Source organism: Hippopotamus amphibius, chromosome 8 (assembly GCF_030028045.1).
Source record: "Hippopotamus amphibius kiboko isolate mHipAmp2 chromosome 8, mHipAmp2.hap2, whole genome shotgun sequence".
Lineage (NCBI taxonomy): Eukaryota > Metazoa > Chordata > Mammalia > Artiodactyla > Hippopotamidae > Hippopotamus > Hippopotamus amphibius.
Window position 1 is genome coordinate 19542741 of NC_080193.1, and position 20429 is coordinate 19563169.

A 20429-nucleotide genomic window follows, 5' to 3' on the forward strand; every position below is an offset into this window, starting at 1 on the left:
ATCATATGCTTCATATTCAGATTTCCTCAACTGCCCAAAAGATGTCCTTTCTAGTTTTTTGTTTTTGTTTTTTAAGGGAATCAGGATCCAATCGAAGATCACGTATTGCATTTAATTGTTGTCTTTAATTCTAGGTGATTGCCTAGCTTGTGTGTGGATATTTCACAACAATGACCTTTTTGAAGAGTGTAGGCCAGTTGTTTCGAAGAACGTCCCTCAATTTGGATTTATCTGCTTGTTTTTCATGACTGGATTCAGGGCAAACATGTTTGACTACTACATAGGTGAACATGTTTGACTACTACATAGGTGATGGTGTGTCCTTTTCAGTGCAGTATATTAAGGGGGACATGTTAAGATGTTAAGTGTCACCATTTGGTTAAGCTGGGTTCAAAGTTGGGCTGGTTATTTTGCTAGTTGGGCAAGTGGGTTATTGAGATGGTTTTCTCAGCTGTCGAGGGTAATAATAATCCTGGTTTATGACGTTGTTGAATTTATACACGTAGGGCCCTTAGAACAGTGCGATGAATTGTAAGTATTTGATAAATGATTAGTATTGCTATTATTATCATCAATACTATTTTTACTAAAATGTATAGAGGCCCTAATATGAGACAGGCACTGAGTCCAGTGCTCCATTCTTTCCCCTCCAGCACCTAGGACAGTGTATATCACAAAGGAGGCTTTCAATAAATATTTGTTTGCAAAATGTCAGTACTATGAGATAGATTGCTATCAACATCCAACCACTCACAGGTGAGGAAACTGAGGCCCAGAGACGTGAAGTAATTTACCTAGGTCACTGCTGGCAGTAAAAGGCAAGAGCCTGGATTTCAACCCAAGATTGTAGGCTTTGTAAACCCAGGGATAAGGAACCTGAATATTTTGTAAACCCTCAAGGGCTGTGCAGACGCAGAGCTGAAATGAAGTGCCACATACAGCGCGCTGGCACATACATACAGTAGGCGCTCAATGCACAGCTGAATGAATGAGGAAAGAAAATGAGTCAACTAGGGAGAGTTCACCATGCCTGGTTGGGGCCACCGCTTGGGCGGGACCGGGAACCCATCGGTCCTCATACCTCTCCTCCAGGAGTCACCACAGGACCACGTGTTCCAGCAGGGTGTGGCTTCCTGTGACCACGCCCCCGACACGCCCCCACCCCCCGACTTTTCCCGGCGCCCGCGAAAGGCCGTGGTGTTTTGGCCCGCGGGCGGAGCCGTAGCCACAGTTTCCTCGGGCGTCCGCGGCCGGCAAACCGGTTGTCTGGCATCTCCGGCGGAGGTCCACGATGTCGGAGAAGGAAGCTAGGCAGAGCGGAGGCTCCCCGGAGGCCAGCGGGGTGACTGTCAGCGACATTCAGGAACTGATAAGGCGCAAGGAGGAGATCGAGGCGCAGATCAAAGCCAATTATGACGTGCTGGAGAGCGTGAGTGTGGGCCCGGGGCTCCCGAGCGGGCGCGGGAGGCGCCCCAAGGCCTTCCGGCCCCGGCCCCCGGACCTGGGGCGGGGACTGAGAGACCCGGCGGCCTCCGCTTGCGCTCTCAGCTGTGGATCTCTCCCTCCCTGGGAGGCCCAAGGCGCCGCAAGTGCGGCCTCTGTCGGCAGCAGGCAGTGAGGCAAATAACGTGAATGACTAGGAACAATTCGAATTGATGTTCTAGCAAGCATTTATGGAGTCCTTGCTGGTGCTGGGCGCGGTGTTAAGCGCTTGACGTTGGTTAACGCATTTAATGCTCCCAACAAAGCTTTGAAGTGAATTCTGTTATTTCCCGCATTTTAGGGATGGGGAAACAGAGGCATTACTTAAACCTTCCTCAAGTCACAGGGCTAATAAGTTTGCAGAGACAGGGTGATAATCACCTCCATCATCAGTCCTTGTTGAACGGTTACCAGATGTCCTGTGCTTTACTAACCACTTTACCTTAGAGCTTCTTAAGCTTTAATATGTATACGAATCACCTGGCGATCTTGTTAAAATTCAGATTTTAATGGAGGACGGGTGTGTGGCAGCAGCTACTGCATTTCTAGCAAATTCCCAGCGATGCTGATGGCACTGGTCTAAGAACAGAGCTTTGAGTGACAGGAAAAGCTCATGATCCTTATTGTATAAGGAGGAAACTGAGGCCCAGAGTGGGGCAAACTCTTGCCAAGGGTCATGTAGGTCGGAAGTGGAAGCGATGGGCCTAGTTCTCAGGTCTCTGTGGCTCCAAAATGGATGTAGTTTTTCTTAAGCTACCTAGTGTAAAACCACAAATCAATTTGCAGAGGAAAAGTAAATGAATCACGTCCTATATAGGGCGGTTGGAATGCACTTTAGGTGATGGGAGTAAGATGAAGTATCATATGGAGGCCAGGCTGCCATTTTACTGGGTGCTGACTGTGTGCCTAAAGGGGGCTGGTTTATGTGTGTTATATTGTGAAATTCTCTCAACTATTCTGTGAAGTTGGTACATTACCCCGAGGCTCAGAAAGGGGAAGTCACTTCTTTGGAGTCACAAAGTGGAATTCGGATCTCATGCCTGTTGAATCCAGAATCTGTGCTTTCAAGTGTTGTGCCAGCAATTTCTCACACCTTAGTTATTTTTCTACTGCAGGCAGGATGCTGTATCCGTATACCTCCTATACTGTTACTCCCTTGATATTTTTCTTTAAGTTGACCCACTTTTTTACTTAGTCTTATTTTCAAGGGAAATTTTATAACTCCACAACGTATGAAAAAAATGAGAATCTCTTTCCTTAAATATAAGATAAATGTATGTATCAGGGTGACCCATCCAATTATCTGTCACCTGACGAATATATAAATGAAATGTGGTCTACCCATGCAGTGGAATATTAGTGAATAAAAAGGAATGAAGTGCTGACATGTGCTACAAAGGTGTGTGAGTGCAGAGACTTGGCAGCTGGTCTCTGTGCTGATAATTACAGCCATTATTTATTACTTTCCATGTGTATTAATTTCCTAGGGCTGCTGTAACGAATTACCACAGCTCAGTGGCTTAAAACAACAGAAATTTATTCTCTCACAGTTGTGGAGGCCAGAATTGTGAAATCAAGATGTTGGCAGGTTTGATTTTTTTCTGGAGGCTCTGAGGGAGAATCTTTTCCATGCCTCTCTCCTAGATCCTGGTGGCTACCGGCCTCCTTGGCTTGTGGCTGCATCCCTCCGGTCCCTGCCTCTGTCTTCACATGGCCTTCTCTCTGTGTCTCTGTGTCCCAAATCTCCCTCTCCTTTCTCTTATGAGGATACCTATCATTGCATTTAGGGTCCACCCTAAATCCAGGATGATCTCTTCTTGCCATCCTTCACTTAATTATATCTGCAAAGATCCTTTTTCCAAATAAGATCACGTTCACAGGTTCTGGGGGTTAGGACTTGGACATATCTTTTGGGGGCTGCTATTCACCACTCTGTGAATGTGCCTGGCACTGTGCTAGGCCCCTACATAGGTCAACTCGTTAATTCTCTGAACATGTGGGAAGGGAGGTGAGTGCCATTTTTCCCTTTTTATAATTGAGGAAGCTGAGGCCCAGAGAGGGGAACCTGTTAACCAAGGGCACCTGGATTGTCTGGGGCGACTTGAGCTTGAAATCGAAGTCTGACTGACTACAAAAATCCCTTCTGTGTGTCACACAACATGTTTCATTGCTTTTGTGCACCATGCTCTGACTTATGTAGGAAAGGACTTTAAAACATTAAAACAAATGTATTGTTTTGAATAGGGACTACACTGCTGTGGTCAAAATTCAGAGACTGCAAAAGGATATAAAATGGAAAGTCTCCCTCCTCTGTCCCCCAGCCACCCGTTCATCTCCCCAGATGGCAACTGGTGGTATCAGTGTATCTTTCCAGAGATGAAAAGCCTGTTTGAAGGCCCCTTTAGATCTCTTGTTATTTTCAGAAGAACCAAAGTCCTGCCTCAGCTGGATGCACTTTGGGGTTTTTACACCCCTCCAGCTTCCAAGGCCAGCAGCCAGGTGTCAGCTGCCCGTAGGAATGAGGGTTTGGAGGAGTCGAGGAAGAGGCTGGCCTTGGGGATGATGCTCAAAGGAGTCTTTAGTTTTATCTGCACTGCTCTAACTTCAAAACAGCAGAGCGGGTTCATGCATTACTGCTGTTATTAAAAGTCAATTAAAAAATGGCACCCACCTCAGAGGGCAGTGGTGCGAGGATTTGGGAAAGGACCCAGTCTGTGTGAAGTAATCAATGTCTGGTCGCTATCGTTGCTGTCACCTTTATTATGACCGCAGAGTAGGAGAGTCTGGGGAAAGAGGACTTCATATCTGTGAAATCTTTTTGCCCTCATCTCTTCCCTCCAGCAAAAAGGCGTCGGGATGAATGAGCCTCTGGTGGACTGTGAGGGCTACCCCCGGGCAGACGTGGACCTGTACCAAGTCCGAACTGCAAGGCACAACATCGTCTGTGAGTGACCCTCGCTGGGGACCTTCCCCCACCTTGCAGCAGGGGATGTTTAAGGCACACAGAGAAATCACCAGTATTCCATACAATCTGCTTCCCTTGCTTCTGCCTTGATGTCATCATGGAGGGACTGAGAACTGAGGGAATGGGTTAGACTCTAGGGGATCTGTATTTACGATTTCATTTTTCGTTTTGTTTTTAGGAACTTGGCTTCATCGCGGAAAATTTTATTGCAGTAACGACAGAAACCCAAGTCAGATACTGCTTACAATCCCAATCAAATTAATTACGTCTTAGGAAACATGTTTAGCTGTTAATGATAGTGACCTAGTTATGGACACTCAAACAGAAAATAGCTCAGTACCTCAATAAAGACATTTGGAGGTAGGCAGTGCAGGGCCAGTCATCAGAAACTCAGGCTCTGCCATCCTTAGGAAATTTGTCCATCTTCAGGGTCACCATTCCTTGAGCCAGGCGGGAGGAAAGGGAAGGAAGAAGGTAGGAAGGGCACAAGCTTCTATACCAGCTGGCAGCCCTGCGGTTAAAGATGTGTCCTGCAAGTCCCACCCCCCCGCCCCTGCATCCCTTTCTGCTTTCCTCTCATAGGCTTCTCTGCCTGTGAGAAATGTACCCCGTAATGGGCATGTTTTCCATCCTAAAGTCTCTTATGTGCGCGTATATATATTGTATGTGTGTATGTATGTATGTATTTATTGTCAAGGAACAGAGAGAGTAGAGGTTGGGTAGTTTATCAGTCTTCTCTTTCCGCTGTAACAAATCATCGCAGACTTAGTGTAAAACATTACAAATTTATTATCTTATAGTTCTGGAAATGAAATGTCCAAGTGGGTCTCACTGGACTAAAATCATGGTGTCAGCAGGGCTGTGTTCCTTCTGGAGGCTCCAGGGAGAATTCATTTCCTTGTCTCTTCCAGCTTCTGGAAGCTGCCCCCATCCTCGACTTGCAGCCCCTTGCATCTTCAAAGCCAGCAGCTACGTCTCTCCACCTTCTCAGTCTGGTGTCATGTCTCTTTCGCTCACTCTCCTGCCTCCCTCTTTCACTTATAAAGACCCTTGTGATTACATTGGGTCCACCACCTGAATAATCCAGGCCTCCCCATCTCAGGGCCCTTAACTTAGTCACACCTACAAAGCCCCCTAAATTTGCCATATAAAGTGGCAAATTCACAGGTTCTGGGGATTAGGATGTGAACATCTTTGGGGCCACTTTTCACTCTACCACAGGGAGGCAACCAGCAGTCTCTACCACAAAGTCATATTAGAAGGGAATTTATCATCCACACTTCCCCCTTAATGACTTCTCTTCTACCTGTGTGAATTTTGACTCCATTTGCAGCATGGTTTGGTATAAGACCAGGCTTCTCAATGGGGTTACAGGTAGCCCTGGCGTGGGGCACAGCTGAAGATGCCAGAGTTTCCTCACAGCCACAGTATGATCATAGAACTTCTTAGGGCCTCACTTTTCCTTGGAGATTTTGGGAAAAGAAGCATGCCATTTTGATATTAAAACAAATAGGAAGATACAGAGTAGGGATAAACCGTGTTAAGACAATCAGGCTGGAGGGAAATTTGGGGCTTTTGGCTAAACCCTTGGACTCCCCAGGGAAGTGCTCCCCAGTTAGGAGGCTTCTGGGGGAAGTCTGAGAAGCCGTAGCCCACAGTGTGAGGGCGGCCACTGACTTAGTTTTTTTTCCAAATGGTTGGCCTGGTGTTCCGACACCATTTGTTAAATAGTCTGTTCTTTCTCCATTGATTTGAAGCGCTGACAGTATTGTGTATTAAATCTTCAGACGTGCTTACGTCCCTTTCTGGGCTTTTTGCTCTGTTCATCTATCTTTTTGGGTGCTAATCATGCCATCTTAATGACTTTAATATACGTGAGAGTCTGGTTGAATGGTTCCTTCTTATTGGTTGTCTTTGAAAAACTAAAAAAACTTCTTGCAAGTTAATTTTATTTGAAAAAATAGACTTTTTTTTTAGAATAGCTTTAGATTTATAGAAAAATTGGGAAAATAACCCAGAAAGGTCCCATATGCTCTGTACCCAGTTTCCCCTATTATCTTACATTAGTATCTCACATTTGTTATAATTGCCAGTTTGTTTTTTAAATATTTATTTGGCTGCATCGGGTCTTCGTTGAGGCATGCAGGATCTTTCATTGCAGTGCACAGGCTTCTCTCTAGTTGTGGCTCTCAGGCTTAGTTGCCCTGCAGCATGTGGGATCTTAGTTCCCCAACCAGGGATCATACCTTTATCCCCTGCATCAGAAGGCGGATTCTTAACCATTGGACCAGCAGGGAAGTCCCACAAGTTTGTTTTTTGAACGGCCTTGGAAACTTTCTTTTTCTCTTGGAAACATTCTGTCCAAGGAGAAAAAAATTTTTGAATTCTGATTAGAATTGCATTATATGGTTAAAAAAAAGAAAAGTCATTCATTCCCTTAGCCAGCATCTGTAGCTCAAGACTTACTGTGCTGAAGGCCTGGGGTCCTCGTGGAGCTTAATGCCTGGGGGGGCCTTGTCTAGTCAGAGAGTGACTGTGTATTATACACTGACACCATTTTAAGTCTTCCTGCCCAGGTTTATGTCTCCAATTATTCAAGTCTGGGCCCTTTTCTCGTGTGTGCTCCTGAGGGTTGAGTGCCAGAGGCCTATAAAGCCCGAGGGCCACACCTCCAAAGTGACAGGAGCAGAGGAACCTGGCCAGGTAGCCGTGCGTGCCCACAGTCCCTCAGTCCAAGGCACCTGCAAAGTCTGGAAGTCTGTGGCCCACGGATGCTAGATGTGAGTTGGCAGGCAGTGCTGGTCTGCTCAGGGCTCTGGAGCTCCTCACAGGGAACTGGCTTGAATGAGGTGCGAGATCCAAGAGCATCAGAGGAAGTTATCTTTAGGTTAAAAAAAAAGTTACCCAAATCCCAGCCACTCTGCTGGACTGGCCTGCAGAGTTGACTTACCTGACCCACATGGTCATTCCTAACATTTTGAGTTAAATGTCAGTACTGGAAAAAAATCGGATTTCATCCCCAAACTCCTCATTTCCAGCTTTTCTCCCTGTTGCTTCTCCCAGACTGAACATCACCAGTCACGTGCTGGTAGACTTGGCATCATTTTTTCCTCTAGAGGCATTAAGAGAGAAGCGAAATCCTTCTCGGCCCCAGCCTGCTTCACTCGTGCTTGCCCCTTGTGTGCGTTTGAGTTTGTGGCCGTGGATTCAGCTGGAATCCCTCCTTGCCTCCTTCCGCTCACCTTTCAGGTCTCAGCGGAGACAGTGCTGCCTTTGGGAAGCCTCCCCTGATCTCTGAGACTAGCGAGTTCAGGGCCCCTGGCTGGGTCGGTGCTCATCGCACTCATCAGGTGTCGTTGTAATCGCTTGTTCCGCAGCTGCTTTCCTTGCGGGCCTGTAAGCTTCACGAGGGCAGCCCTTCTGTCGTGTCTGCAGATGGGTCCTCAGCCTCTAGCCCAAAGTCCGGCTTATAATAAGCGCTCGTTAAATAGTCAGTGACTGAATGTGGTGTGTGTGTGTGTGGGGGGGGGGGGGGGGTGTCTTGTGTCCTCAGCTGTCTTCTCGGCCCCTGACACGGTGCTCTCCTCCAGGCTTGCAGAATGATCACAAGGCGGTGATGAAGCAGGTGGAGGAGGCCCTGCACCAGCTGCACGCTCGCGACAAGGAGAAGCAGGCCCGGGACCTGGCTGAGGCCCGCAGGGAGGCCATGAGCCGCGGCCAGAGCCAGGGCCTCAGCCCCCCTCAGGCCTTCGCCAAAGTGAACAACATCAGCCCCGGCTCCCCTGCCAGCATCGCAGTAAGCCTGGCCCCCTAAATCCGCACCCTGAGGGCGCCTTGGGGAGGGCTTGGGGGGCTGTCTCCAGGGCGGCAGACACCGATGAAGGCCCGCTGCAGCCCAGCAGGAGTCAGCCCCTGCTGCCCACTAAACTGGCTGTGGAGAGACCCTGGGACACAGGTAGAAGGTGACAGATGTCCCAGGAGAGGGAAAGAGGTTCTCTCCTCGAGGCTGATTTTAGCTGGACGTTGAGTAATGGGCACAGGAATGACAACAATAGCTGCCTCTTGCTGAGCCCTTGCTTTGCACCAGTGTTCTGCCAAGAGAGCTATAGCTTACCTAGTGTGTTTAGAAAAGTTGTAATAGCTTCATTGGGATATAATTCACATACCATAACTTTTACCCATTTAAGGTTACATATACGATTCAGTGGCTTTTAGTGTATTAACAATCAATTTTAGAATATGTTCATTATCCTGAAAAGAAAGCCGGTACCAATTAGCTATTACACCTCAACCCACCGTCTCCCCCAGCCCCTGGCAACCAGCAGTCTGCTTTCTGTCTCTATGAATTTGCCTGTTTTGGACATTTCATATATGTGTAAATGGAATTGTACAATATGTGGTCTTCTCTGACTAACTTCTTCGTCTTAGTGTCATGTTTTCAGGGTCCAGCCGTGTTGGAGCATGTATCTCTGCTTCATTCCTTTTTAAATTTTTTTTTAATTTTTAAAAAATGTTTATTGGAGTATAGTTGATGTACAATGTTGTATTAGTTTCAGGTGCACAGCAAAGTGAATCAGTTACATATATACATGTATCCTCTTTTTTTTTTTTTTTTTTTTAGGATTCCTTTCCCGTGTAGGCCATTACAGAGTATTGAGTACAGTTCCCTGTGCTATGCAGCAGGTTATTATTACTTATTTTATATATAGTAGTGCGTATACGTCAGTACCCAGTCTCCCAATTTATCCCTCCCTCAACTTCATTCCGTTTTACCGCCGAGTATAATGTGCTGTCTGGATAGCCCACGCTGTTTCCCGCTCATCAGCTTCTTATTATGAATAACGCTACTGTGAACGTGACGTACAGATTTTTGTGTGGCCTGCGTTTAGTATTTAATCCCCCAGCCACCCTCTGGGGTAGGTACTAATCTGCCCCATTTCACCCATGAGGAAAAGCCTCGAAGCCCTGAAGTACCTTGTGCCAGGACACATAGCTTCTAGAGCGTGAAACTGGGTCCCGCCAGTCATGTTTAGTGATCACAAGCCTGCAGGTTACACGCAAGCTCCGCTGTATTCACTGCTGTGCACGGCTTCTGGCACCGAGCTGTCGTCAGCCCATGATGAGTATTTGATGAAGGGGTGGGTGAAATGTGGTCTGTGTTCTTACGACAACAGGGTCACTCTAATCCTGGGTCAGTGTCATGCCTGTGGCTGCTTGGTTGGAGATTTCTAGGGCAAATGGGTCTAAATTCTGGCCCCTGAACAAAATAGGCCAGACTGGCCTGTCTCTTCTTGCCTCTGAAGTTGGGTCAGGACCCCAAGAGAGCTTTTCCCCACGTTCCTCAAGGCCTCCACAACTGCCAGCTTTTATCAGACACTGGGCAGACCTGGTCACCTTTCACTAGATCTGCCCCTGGAGGAACCCCCGGAAGAGGTGGCCCATTTATCCACCACGCCTCCCTGCCTGAGGTGTCTAAATCCCTTGCTTTGTGTCTGCCATTCTTCCCTGTAGAAAACACACTCTTGACCTTGACATTAAATTGGAAACATAATGGAGGGTAAAGAACACCAGAAGCACATTTAACCTCTAGCCTGATTTTCTGTTTTCTCTTTTTAGGGTCTGCAAGTGGATGACGAGATTGTGGAGTTTGGCTCTGTGAACACCCAAAACTTCCAGACTCTGCAGAACATCGGCAGTGTGGTCCAGCACAGTGAGGGGGTGAGTTGGATGTTACGTGGCCTCTGGCCAGCAACCCTGGAATTTCTGGGGTCAGGAAACGTGGCCGGGGTATTTGCTGGCTGCTCTCAGAGCCCTGTACTCAGGCACAGACACCACTCAGGGCCTCTGCATTGGCTGTTCCCTCTGCCTAGAATGCTTGTCCCCCCTTGTTTCCTTCGTCTTCTTCCCTTGCCACCTCATCTTCCTTCCTTCCCTCCCTCCTCTTGTACAAATGCCACCTTCTCAGAGAGGCCTTTCCAGCCACCCTGGCTAAAGTACCCGTTTCCTGCTTCCTATCCCTGTTTTCATTTAACAAGGTTTCTTAGAGATCTTTTCACTCACCTTGCTCTTTTTCACTGCTGCACAGCACTCCGTGGTATGAACGGACAGCAGTTTGTCCATCTGCTGCCTTATCAGTGGACATCTTGGTCATTTCCAGTTTTATGCCAGTGTGAACAGTCGTGCGTACTTGTTCACAACTGTGCACACCTGGAAGTAGAATTACAGGCTCTCAGCGAATGCACACTTAAGAATTTAATGGTAATTTGAAAAAGTTTTATGAATTTGTACCCTGAATTTGTATGAGAGTCCAGTCGTCCCTCAGTGTCCACAGGGGATTGGTTCCAGGACAAGCTCAGATAGTAGCATCTGCGGATGCTCAGGTTCCATGGTTGGCTCTCTGTATCCTCGGTTCTGTGTTCACGGCTTCAGTGAACTGCGGATTGTGCAGTACTGTATATGTTGAAAAAAATTCATGTGTCAGTGAACCCAAGCAGTTCATACCCATGTTGTTCAAGGGTCAGCTGTTTATCATATCAGCAGTACTCTGTATTATTGATCTTTTCATAACTTTGCTAAAATGGCATCTTGTTTTAATGTGTATTTTCCTGATTACCAGCAAGGTTGAGTATCTTTTTTTTATATGTTCATTAATGTTCATATTTTCTTTTCTATGAATTGTCTGTTAATTTTTTTCCCATTTTTTTTCTACTGGGTTATTTTTCCTTTTTAAAAATTAATTTGTAGGAAGTCTATATTCTAGATATTAATATCTTTGCCTGTTTACACATTGCATGTTTCTCTGGATTAGCTCCTTTTTTTTCTTTTTTTTGTTTGCTGTGCCATGCAGCTTGTGGGATCTTAGTTCCCCGACCAGGGGTTGAACCCGTGCCCCGCAGTGAAAGTGCAGTGTCCTAACTACTGAAGGGAATTCTCTAGCTCCTTTTCTTTTAACTTTGCTCATGGTAACTTCGATTACTTTAAAGTTTTTTTTTTTTAACTCAGATATCTATTTTATTAAATTTATTAATATTAGAGGGCTCTTCACTATCAAAACCAAAGCTGAGAATTTAAAGAAATACGGTACAATGCATAGTAGCATAGTACTGTTCAAACCGTCATCTATTAGAACTTGGTTTGTGTGCCTTTTGATAATTTCGTTCCTTAAAGATATAATAAAAGTTGAAATTCAGAATTGGCTGCAGTCTTCTAGTTTCTGGCATAGCTTGCCATTAAAAAACACTTCCGCGTAATCACCTCAGCTTGTTTCTCAGTAATGTAACCTCAACAAAACTTTTTTTGGCAAAGATCTGTACGTTGCAAGAGAAATACAGGGCTCAGAGTCCAGAGAAAACTAAAGTTTTTGGTTCCCAAATGAAATCTTCAGTTCAGCCAACAATTCTTGCTTTGTCTAGGCCACTCAGCCCCCGCGTGGCCACGCTGCTCCTCCACGTGCAGCTCCTCAGAAGGCAGGCACTGGGCCAAGAAGCAGCGGGCCGGTGTTGGCACCCCTGCTGGAGGTCAGGCCCTCATTTCTGCACTGACTGACACCTTCATCAAGTCTGTACTTTTGTGCAAGTTTAAAATTTTGCTTTTGTCAAATTCATCAGTTTTTTGCTTTATGGCTTTGGCATTTTTGTCTGCTTAAAGACATTCTTCTAGTACTTTTATTGTTTTGTTTTCAGCTTTTCTTCAATCCATCTGGAATGTATCTTATTATTATTATTATTATTGTTATTATTTTTGGCTTTGTCGTGTGGCTAGCAGGATCTTAGTTCCCCAACCAGGGATCGAACCTGCAGGGCTGCCGGCAGTGGAAGCTTGGCGTCCTAACCACAGTTTAATTGAGGTACAGCTCACATACCTTACAGGTCACCCATTTAAAGTGCATAATCCAGTTGTTTTCGGTATATTCATAGAGTTGTGCATTCCTCACCTCAAAAAGGAGCCTTGTATCCATTAGCAGTTACTCCCCATTCCCCCTATATATACCAACCCTTGGCAACCACCAAACTACTTTCTGTCTCTGTGGACTTGCTTATTCTGGACATTTCATATAAGTGGGATCATGCAACATGTGATATCTTATGACTACTTTCACTTAGCATAGTGTTTTCAAGGTTCATCCATGTTGTAGCCTGTGTTAGGACTTCATTCCTTTTTACGACCGAATAATATCCCGTTGTATGGACAGGCCATATTTTATTTATCCCTTCATCAGTTGATGAATATTTAGGTTGTTTCCACTTTTTGGCTATTATTATAGGATAATACTTCTGCGAACATTCTATGAAAGCTTGTGTGTGGACATGTGTTTTCGTTTCTCTTGGGTTTATAACTTTTATAGCTCATCTGAAAATAAATTTTGAGAAACAGGGCACCAAACTTAATTTTTTTCCCCACATGCATAGTAGTTGTCCCCATACCATTGATTGAAAAGTTTGTACTTCACCCACTCATTTATATTGCCACCTGTAAGAATTATATAATTCTTATGTGTGGGATTCTTTATTTTGTTTCTTTGTTCTGTTTGTTTGCAGCCTTTCTGGTGTCCCCTGGAACAAATCCATTTGTTCCTGCTCTGTTTCCCTTTAACGCCTTGCCATAAGGGTGTATTATTTGTCTATTGGTGAATGAAAAATCACCCCAAAACCTTAGCAGCTTAAAGCAGCAAGAATTTATCATCTCATACAGTTTAGGGGTCAGGCAGTGTCCAGGAGTCGTGTAGCTGGGTGGTTTTGGCTCAGGGTTTCTCATGAGGTTGTGGTCAAGATGGAAACAGAGGCTGCAGTCATGTGAGGGCTTGACTGAGGTTGGAAAAACTGTTTCCAGGATGCCTCACTCACATGGCTGTTGGCAGGAGGCTTCAGTTCCTCATCACATGGGCCTCTCTGCAGTGCTGCTTGAGTGCCCTCACAGCATGGCAGCTGGCCTCCCCCAGAGCGGGCGGTCCAAGCGAGAGCAGAGAGGAGGCAGCAGCACCTGCTCTGACTCAGTTTCTGAAGATTCACACTGTCACTTACACTTTATTCTACTCGTTACAAGCGAGTAAGTCCAGCCCACACTCAAAGGGAGGGGAATTAGGCGTTAGAAGGAAGGAATTTCAAAGAATTTATTCCTCGTGGCAGTGTGCCTTTGTTACCTCTTTACTGTCCCATCATCATTTTACTGAGATTTCTAGAGATGATGCAGATGTAGGTTCATTCTGTTATGTTTACCCAAAGTCTTTGTTTTTCCCTCCTTCCTCCCACCCCACCCCCAGCTTGCTCGTGTATTATAGTTTACTCACATCTCTTGGGTACTTGGCTGCACATACTTTTAAGCTTTGTACTTGTCTGGGCTCTTTGTTACTGGTTTGTTTGGTAAATATGTCTTTTTTTTTTTTTTTTCCTGGTAGAGGTAATACATACACATGGTAGAAATAGAACCAAAGAACATATAATGAAAAACCTCCCTCTCCTCCAAAGGCAGCCACTTTCCAATCGTGTGTCCTTCCGAGGACCGTCTGTTCGTACATCAGCACACAGAGCTGCTGGTTGCTTTGATTAAGGTCTAGTTTACCCACAGCAGCATTCACCCTTTTCAGTGTCCAGTACTGTGGATTTTGACAGCCGTGTGTAGTTATGTAAATGTCACCAAATGAAGATACAGAGCAGTTCTACAACCCAAAATGACCTCATCCTTTTGTAGTTAATCCCTCCCTGCCCCCCCACCCCCAGGAAGTCACTGATCGGTGCTCCATCCTGGTAGCTTTACCTTTTCTAGAATGTCATATAAGTGGAACCGCAGAGTATAAAGCCCTTTACGTCTGGCCACTTTCACCCAGTGTCTGCATCTGTGGTTCTTGCATGTTGTCACGTGCATCTGTAGTTCATCCCTGTTGACTGCTGAGTAGTTCTCCACCGTGTAATGAGTGCCAGACTCTTCATCCATTTCCCAGTGTGGGGCATTTAGGTTGTTTCCAGTTTTTGGTGATTACTCATAATAGCTACTGGTTTTTAATGTGTCTTTTCTTGTTAAATATATTCTTAGGCTCTTTATAGGCCTATAAATCCTTTTTTAAAAAAATTGAAGTATAATTGACAAATAACATTATATTAGTTTTACGTGTACAACATAATTCAATATTTGTATATATTAGGAAACGATTGGCACAATAAATCTCGTTAACAGCTGTCACCACACATAGTTATACATTTTTTTTCTTGTGATGAGCACTTTTAGGATTTACTCTCTTAGCAACCTTCAAGTATGCAATAGAGTATTATTATAATTATTATTATTGTAATGCACAGCATGGTGACTCTAGTTAATACTGTACAAGTCCTTCTTTACAAAAGTAGTTATTGAACATTTTTTAACAACAGAACCTTTTCTTCAAATGAAATTTCCTGGGGAATTCCAATATATCAAACAGATAAAAGCTGAGCTGCTGGGATGGGCTGGAGGGAGTAGGGGGACCTCACACCCTCAGGGCCTGGGATCCTCCTGGAACCAGAGCACATCTTGAGAATCGGGGATCTGGGTTTCCATGGTCTGCTCTGTGAATTAAAAACATTTTTTGTAAACCCCACAGCATTCTGTTGTTAGACATTTAGGTAGTTTCCAATTTTATGGAAACTGGGAAATTAATACTCTTGTAGACAAATCTCAGTTTCTCTAGATAACTTTCTAAAGGTGAGTTTCTGGATCAAATGCATATATTTTCAAAGTTTTTCTTTATTATAAAAATAATGCTTATTTTATTCAGCCATAAAAAGGAATGGTGTACCAATATGCTGTAACATTAATGAACCTTGAAAGGATTTGTTGTAAGTGAAAGAAGCCGGACCAAAAGGGCCACATATTTTAGAATTCCCTTCACATGAAATGTCCAGAATAAGCAAATCCACAGAGATAGAAGGCAGATTGGTGGTTGCCAGGGGCTGGGGGAGGAGGGAATTGGGGAGTGATTGCTAATGGGTATGGGGTTTCTTTTCAGGTGATGGAAATGCTCTGAAATTAGATAGTGGTGATGGTTGGGCAAGTCTCTGAATATACTAGAACCTACTGAACTGTATACTTTAAAATGGTGAATTTATTGTGTGTGAATTATATTTCAATAATAACAATAATGTGTATTGTGAAAAAAAAATAATACAGTGCAAAAGTATTTAAAGTAAGAATAGAAGTCCTGGCTCTCCCTCCCTTGTAATACCTTCCCTGCTCTATTTGAGTCCTGGCTGAGGGGCAGGTGCTACAACAGGGAACAAAACAGGTAAACCGAGGGTCCTTGGAAACATTTTGGCAGGGGAGACGAGCATTAACCGGATGATCACAGATGTGTAATTGTACACCCCGATGAGTGCTATGAAGCAACAGTGCCAGGGGGCTAGGAGAGCAAATAGTGGGGTTCTGATGTAGTTCGGGGTTGAAGGAGAATGTTCCTGAAAACGTGGCCTGTAAGTGTACTGAGGTTTATCAAGACCAACAGGGAGAGGAGCCCTCCAGCAGGGTCAGGGCCCTGACAAGGGAGGATCAGAGAAGGCTGGCTGGAGCCCAGAGCAAGGCAGAGGGGGAGAGGGGAGGAGGCAGGGCCCTAGTGAAGGTTTTCTTCTTTTTTCCTGAGCAGCACTAGAGAGCCATGCACCCTTCCAAGCTGGAGAATGACAGATGTAAGCAGCTTTGTGTCTTGAAAAGATTTCTCCAGATGCTAGGTAGAGAGCTGATTGGAGGGCTACAGAGTTTTAGCAGCCAGGTGAAGAGATGATGGTGGCTTTGATGAATGGGCTGGAGGTGGTGGCTTTGATGAATGGGCTGGAGGTGGAAGGAAGTGGGCAAGTCAGACGTCTAGGATGTGAAATAGAAACCCTCTGGGTTTCTAGCTCACTTCCAGAACTGGAAGCACATCAGTGTAGCTGTCACACATTTTCTGGGTGTCAGTGTGTATGTCTTCAGTGATTGCTTTTTGAAAAAGAAGTCACAAACAAGACTTACTCTACATACTGCTCTGGATGTTTGCCCCTTTGAAGGGATTTCCACATTGGTACACATGTATCTTTACCATATTCCCTGGCTTGCTTTGTCATCTTTCATTTAACCGGCCCCGCATCCCTGGACATTTAGGCTGTTTCCAGTATTTGGCCAAACAGTGGTGTTGTGAATATTCTTGTGTGAGGGTTTCTGTCAGAGAGATTTCTAGAAGTGGAATTGCTGGGTTACAGGCAACTCACATTTACTGATTTGATAGATGTTGTCAAGATGTGCTCCCAGAAGCCTGCGTTCGTTCACATTCTCTCCAGCAGTGTAGGTGAGTGCTTATTTTTTCACCCCTCCCCAACTGTGTTATCGTCAGTCTTTTATTCCATGACAGTCTAGGTGAAAAATGGCATCTTTTTTGGTTTTTCATCGTGCTTTATTTTTTCAGATTCAGAGATCACATTGCTAGATCTGCCTTAATTTTTTAAAATTATGGTAAAATATACATAACATAAAATTTACCATTTTAACCATTTTTAAGTGCCATTAAGTACACTCACATTGTTCTGCAGCCATCTCCAACCATCCGTCTCCAGGACTTTTTCACTTCCCAAACTGAGACTCTACCCATTAAATACTAACTACTCATTCCCATCTCTCCAAACTCCTGGCAACCACTAAGCTACTTTCTGTCTCTATGAATGTGACGGCTCTATTTATACACCTCTAGCTGGAATCATACAATATTTGTCCTTTTGTGACTCATGTATTTCACGTAGCATAATGTCTTCATGGTCCACCCGGGTTGTTACATGTGTCAGAATTTCCTTTTTAAGGCTGAGTAATACTCTGTTATGTATTTATACTGCATTTTGTTTATCCTTTAATCTGTTGCCACTTGGGTTGCTTCTACCTTTTGGCTATAATGCTATTTACCATTTTGGCGAATAATGCTGCTATGAGCATGGGTGTACAACTGTCTTTTCAAGTCCCTGCTTTCAGTTTTTTGGGTATACACCCGATGTTTAATTGCAGGTCTATGTGGTAATTCTATTTTCAATTTTTTAAGGAATAGTCATGTTTTCCGCAGTGATTGCACCGTTTTACATTCCCACAAACAGTGTACAAGGGTTACAGTTTCTCCATATCCTCGCCAGCTCTTGGTATTTTCTGTGTTTTGTTTTCATTTTGTTTTTTTGATAATAGCCATCCTAATGAGTGTGAGGTGATATCTCATTGTGGTTTTAATTTGCATTTCTCTAATGATGAGTGACGTGGGCCATCTTTTCATGTGCTTGTTTGGCCATTTGTATATCTTTTTTTGGAAAAATGTCTATGTTCTTTGCTCATTTTTAAATCAGGTTTTTTTGTTGTTGAGTTGTAGGAGTTATTTATATATTCTGGATATTAATTCCTTATCAGATCTATGATTGGCAAATATTTTCTCCCATTCTGTGGGTTGCTTTTTCACTCTGTTGACAGTGTTCTTTGATGTACAGATTTTTAAATTTAATGAATCTTGTTTTAATTTGTAATTTTCTTTGGTATGTATTGTACCTACTTTGATTTTTTTTGTTGTTAAAGTAATACACATAGTAAAAAAAATTAATGGTACAGAAGGATATGAAAGTAAATGTCTTCTTCTTACTCTAAATTGCTAGTGCTTTTCCTGGAAGTGACCACTGTTAACAGTTTATCTTCCAGAAAACTTTGTATGCACCAAACAACACATATGTCTATTTACTTAATGAATTTTTAGAGCTTTTATTTATTTTTATTTATTTTACAATTATTATTAATTGAACAGTAGTTGATTTATAACACATATGACCTTTTAGGACATATATTCAAATGGATTCATACTTGGCTGGTTTTGTTTTGTTTTTTTACTAAAACTGTTTATTCACTATACTATATTTGAACAGTACCTTATTGAGGGATATTTTGGGTGTTTTCAGTTTTTGAAATTTATAAACAGTCCTGGGATGAATGCTTTGTTCATATATCATCTTGTACTTTTAAAAAAAATTTTTTTATCATCTTGTACTTCTGCAAAATATCTTGTATGAACCTTTTAAAGATTTTTTGTTGTTGTTTGGGGGGGAGGTGAGTTTCTCCAGGAAGATGGTACCAAATCTCTAACCCCACTGGCTGCCCCGAGAGTGCTGCGTCCCCCACATTCACGCCAATAGTAGGAATTAGGCTTAAAATAAGCATCCTTACCAATCTGGTTGCCAAAAAACAGTATCTCAGCATTCTAGCCTGAATCTCTTCAACTCCTAAGGAGGTTGAACATAAAATGAGCCTATTTTCTTTCAGAAGCCCCTGAATGTGACAGTGATCCGCAGAGGGGAGAAACACCAGCTTAGACTCGTGCCAACACGCTGGGCGGGAAAAGGCCTGCTAGGGTAAAGTATCCGTGTCCATTCATTCACGCTGCAGCGTCCACTGAATGTTTGTTAGACATGAAACTGCGGGCAGGAGGTGGGGTTGTTGGGAAATGAAGGGAATTTCCAGATTGCCTGTAGCAACTCAAGATAAATCCTTGTGGCAGAAATGAGATTGCAGGTATGGAGGTGGAGGGAGCCCTGGGCACTCTGCATGTTTCATTAACTGGGCATTAGCTTTGAAAGAATGAAAGCAGGTAGGTGAAAAGCTCAGAAGGGCTCACTTCTGATCTTCCTGAATGGAGCCACCAAACTTACACTGTTCCTTTTCTCTTTCTCTTCCAGCTGCAACATTATTCCTTTGCAAAGATGATTGTCCCTGGGGAACAGAAACAGGAAAGCATCTTTCCTTGCCCTGGACTTGGATCTAGTGGGCATTTCCTCCCTCTCTTCTCTCCCTGAAGCTCAAGGATCTGGAAGAGGTTGGAAGCCTGAACTTCCTGGTGGTGGAAACTCTGTGGCCTCCCAATGTAATCTGTCAGGATTAAGGCATTGTTAAAAACTTGATTTGTGTTCAGCATCTTTTGCGAATTGGGCCATGGCCCTAGTGGGAATCCTTTGGTTTGTGAGCAATTGGGTGGGAGTTATTCTGGCAGGTGCTGATATGACTTTATTCTTCTAGAAATTTTTTTTTTCCCAAATAAACACAGTTTTACAGTGTTGATATGACCATGTTATCACCCCAAATGAATTTGCTATGAACTTCTCAAACCAAAGCTCAGACAGGAGTTAGATCATCCTCACAGAAAGTTGGGCAAGACAAACCAGCAGTTGTGCTGAAGTCAAGATCTGACTGACAATATCTCTGGAACATCATCCTTTAGCGAATGGGGTTTCCAGACACTCAGGCTGCACCATCTGCGTTTGCATTGCAGCATTGCTGCCCTGGATACAGAAATTGCATCCTAAGCAGCTGGACCTCCAGGGCCACAACTGCTCCCTTTTAAGAACAGGGGAAGCCAGGAGGCACCCCTGGTAGCTCAGTATGGTGTCGGCTTCCTCTTCTGTAACCCACCAGAGGGCAGCAAGCTCCCTCCACTTCTGGAATAAAAGACCCTGCAAATTAGCTTCTAATATGACTTTTTATAATTGAACCTCCTGGCCCTGCCTTCAAATCCGCACTGTTTTGTAGATTGCTAAGGCGTGTTGACATTGCTGATGGGAACCAGCAGTGTGTGCAGACCTGTCTTCTTGAAAATGCTGATTCCTCCTTCTTTTATTTTCTCTCTGTAACATGGCAAAGTGAGTGTCAGTGATTCCTAGTGACTCTGTGTTTTATTTTCTTTCTCTCTTCACCATATCACAGCGTTTATTTCCACAGTTCTTTGCAGACCACTTTCTGTTTCAGAGGGTGTCTGGCACATTCTTCTGAGGCATGCGTGGGTTCCTGAGAATTGGATTTGCTTGGCTCGGATACAGATACCAGCTCCCCCTGAGAGAAGTCAGTCCTGGGTGTGCTTCCAGCCGCGGTGCTCATGCTCGACTGGAAAGCCTTCCTGTTGAGTGTCTGCCCCCAAACCGTGTCCTCTAGCCAACCATCCACACGGACTTCCCCTCATGTAGCCACAGATGTGCTGTGT

General features: G+C 44.3%; 1 protein-coding gene across 2 annotated transcripts; it reads left to right on the forward strand.

Moving 5' to 3' along the window:
• Window positions 1-1174: 1174 nt before the first annotated feature.
• On the forward strand, window positions 1175-19508 carry PSMD9 (proteasome 26S subunit, non-ATPase 9). 2 transcript variants are annotated; one of them, XM_057746848.1, is made up of 6 exons: window positions 1175-1429; window positions 4324-4426; window positions 8038-8243; window positions 10064-10165; window positions 18722-18810; window positions 19135-19508. In XM_057746848.1, the coding sequence occupies exons 1-6, from the start codon at window positions 1292-1294 to the stop codon at window positions 19160-19162; spliced, it is 666 nt and encodes a 221-aa protein (XP_057602831.1). In that variant the 5' UTR covers window positions 1175-1291; the 3' UTR covers window positions 19163-19508. The 2 variants fall into 2 exon arrangements, with proteins under 2 accessions (XP_057602831.1, XP_057602832.1); XM_057746849.1 differs by having other exon boundaries at window positions 1177-1429; window positions 18725-18810.
• The last annotated feature ends 921 nt before the right edge of the window (window positions 19509-20429 follow it).

Excerpts from the sequence above, each read along its gene's own strand:
- PSMD9 (XM_057746848.1), top strand. The coding sequence starts at position 1,292 with ATGTCGGAGAAGGAAGCTAGGCAGAGCGGAGGCTCCCCGGAGGCCAGC. Across the intron at positions 1,430-4,323 it reads ATTATGACGTGCTGGAGAGC|CAAAAAGGCGTCGGGATGAA; the intron begins GTGAGTGTGGGC and ends TCTTCCCTCCAG. Across the intron at positions 18,811-19,134 it reads GCGGGAAAAGGCCTGCTAGG|CTGCAACATTATTCCTTTGC; the intron begins GTAAAGTATCCG and ends TTTCTCTTCCAG.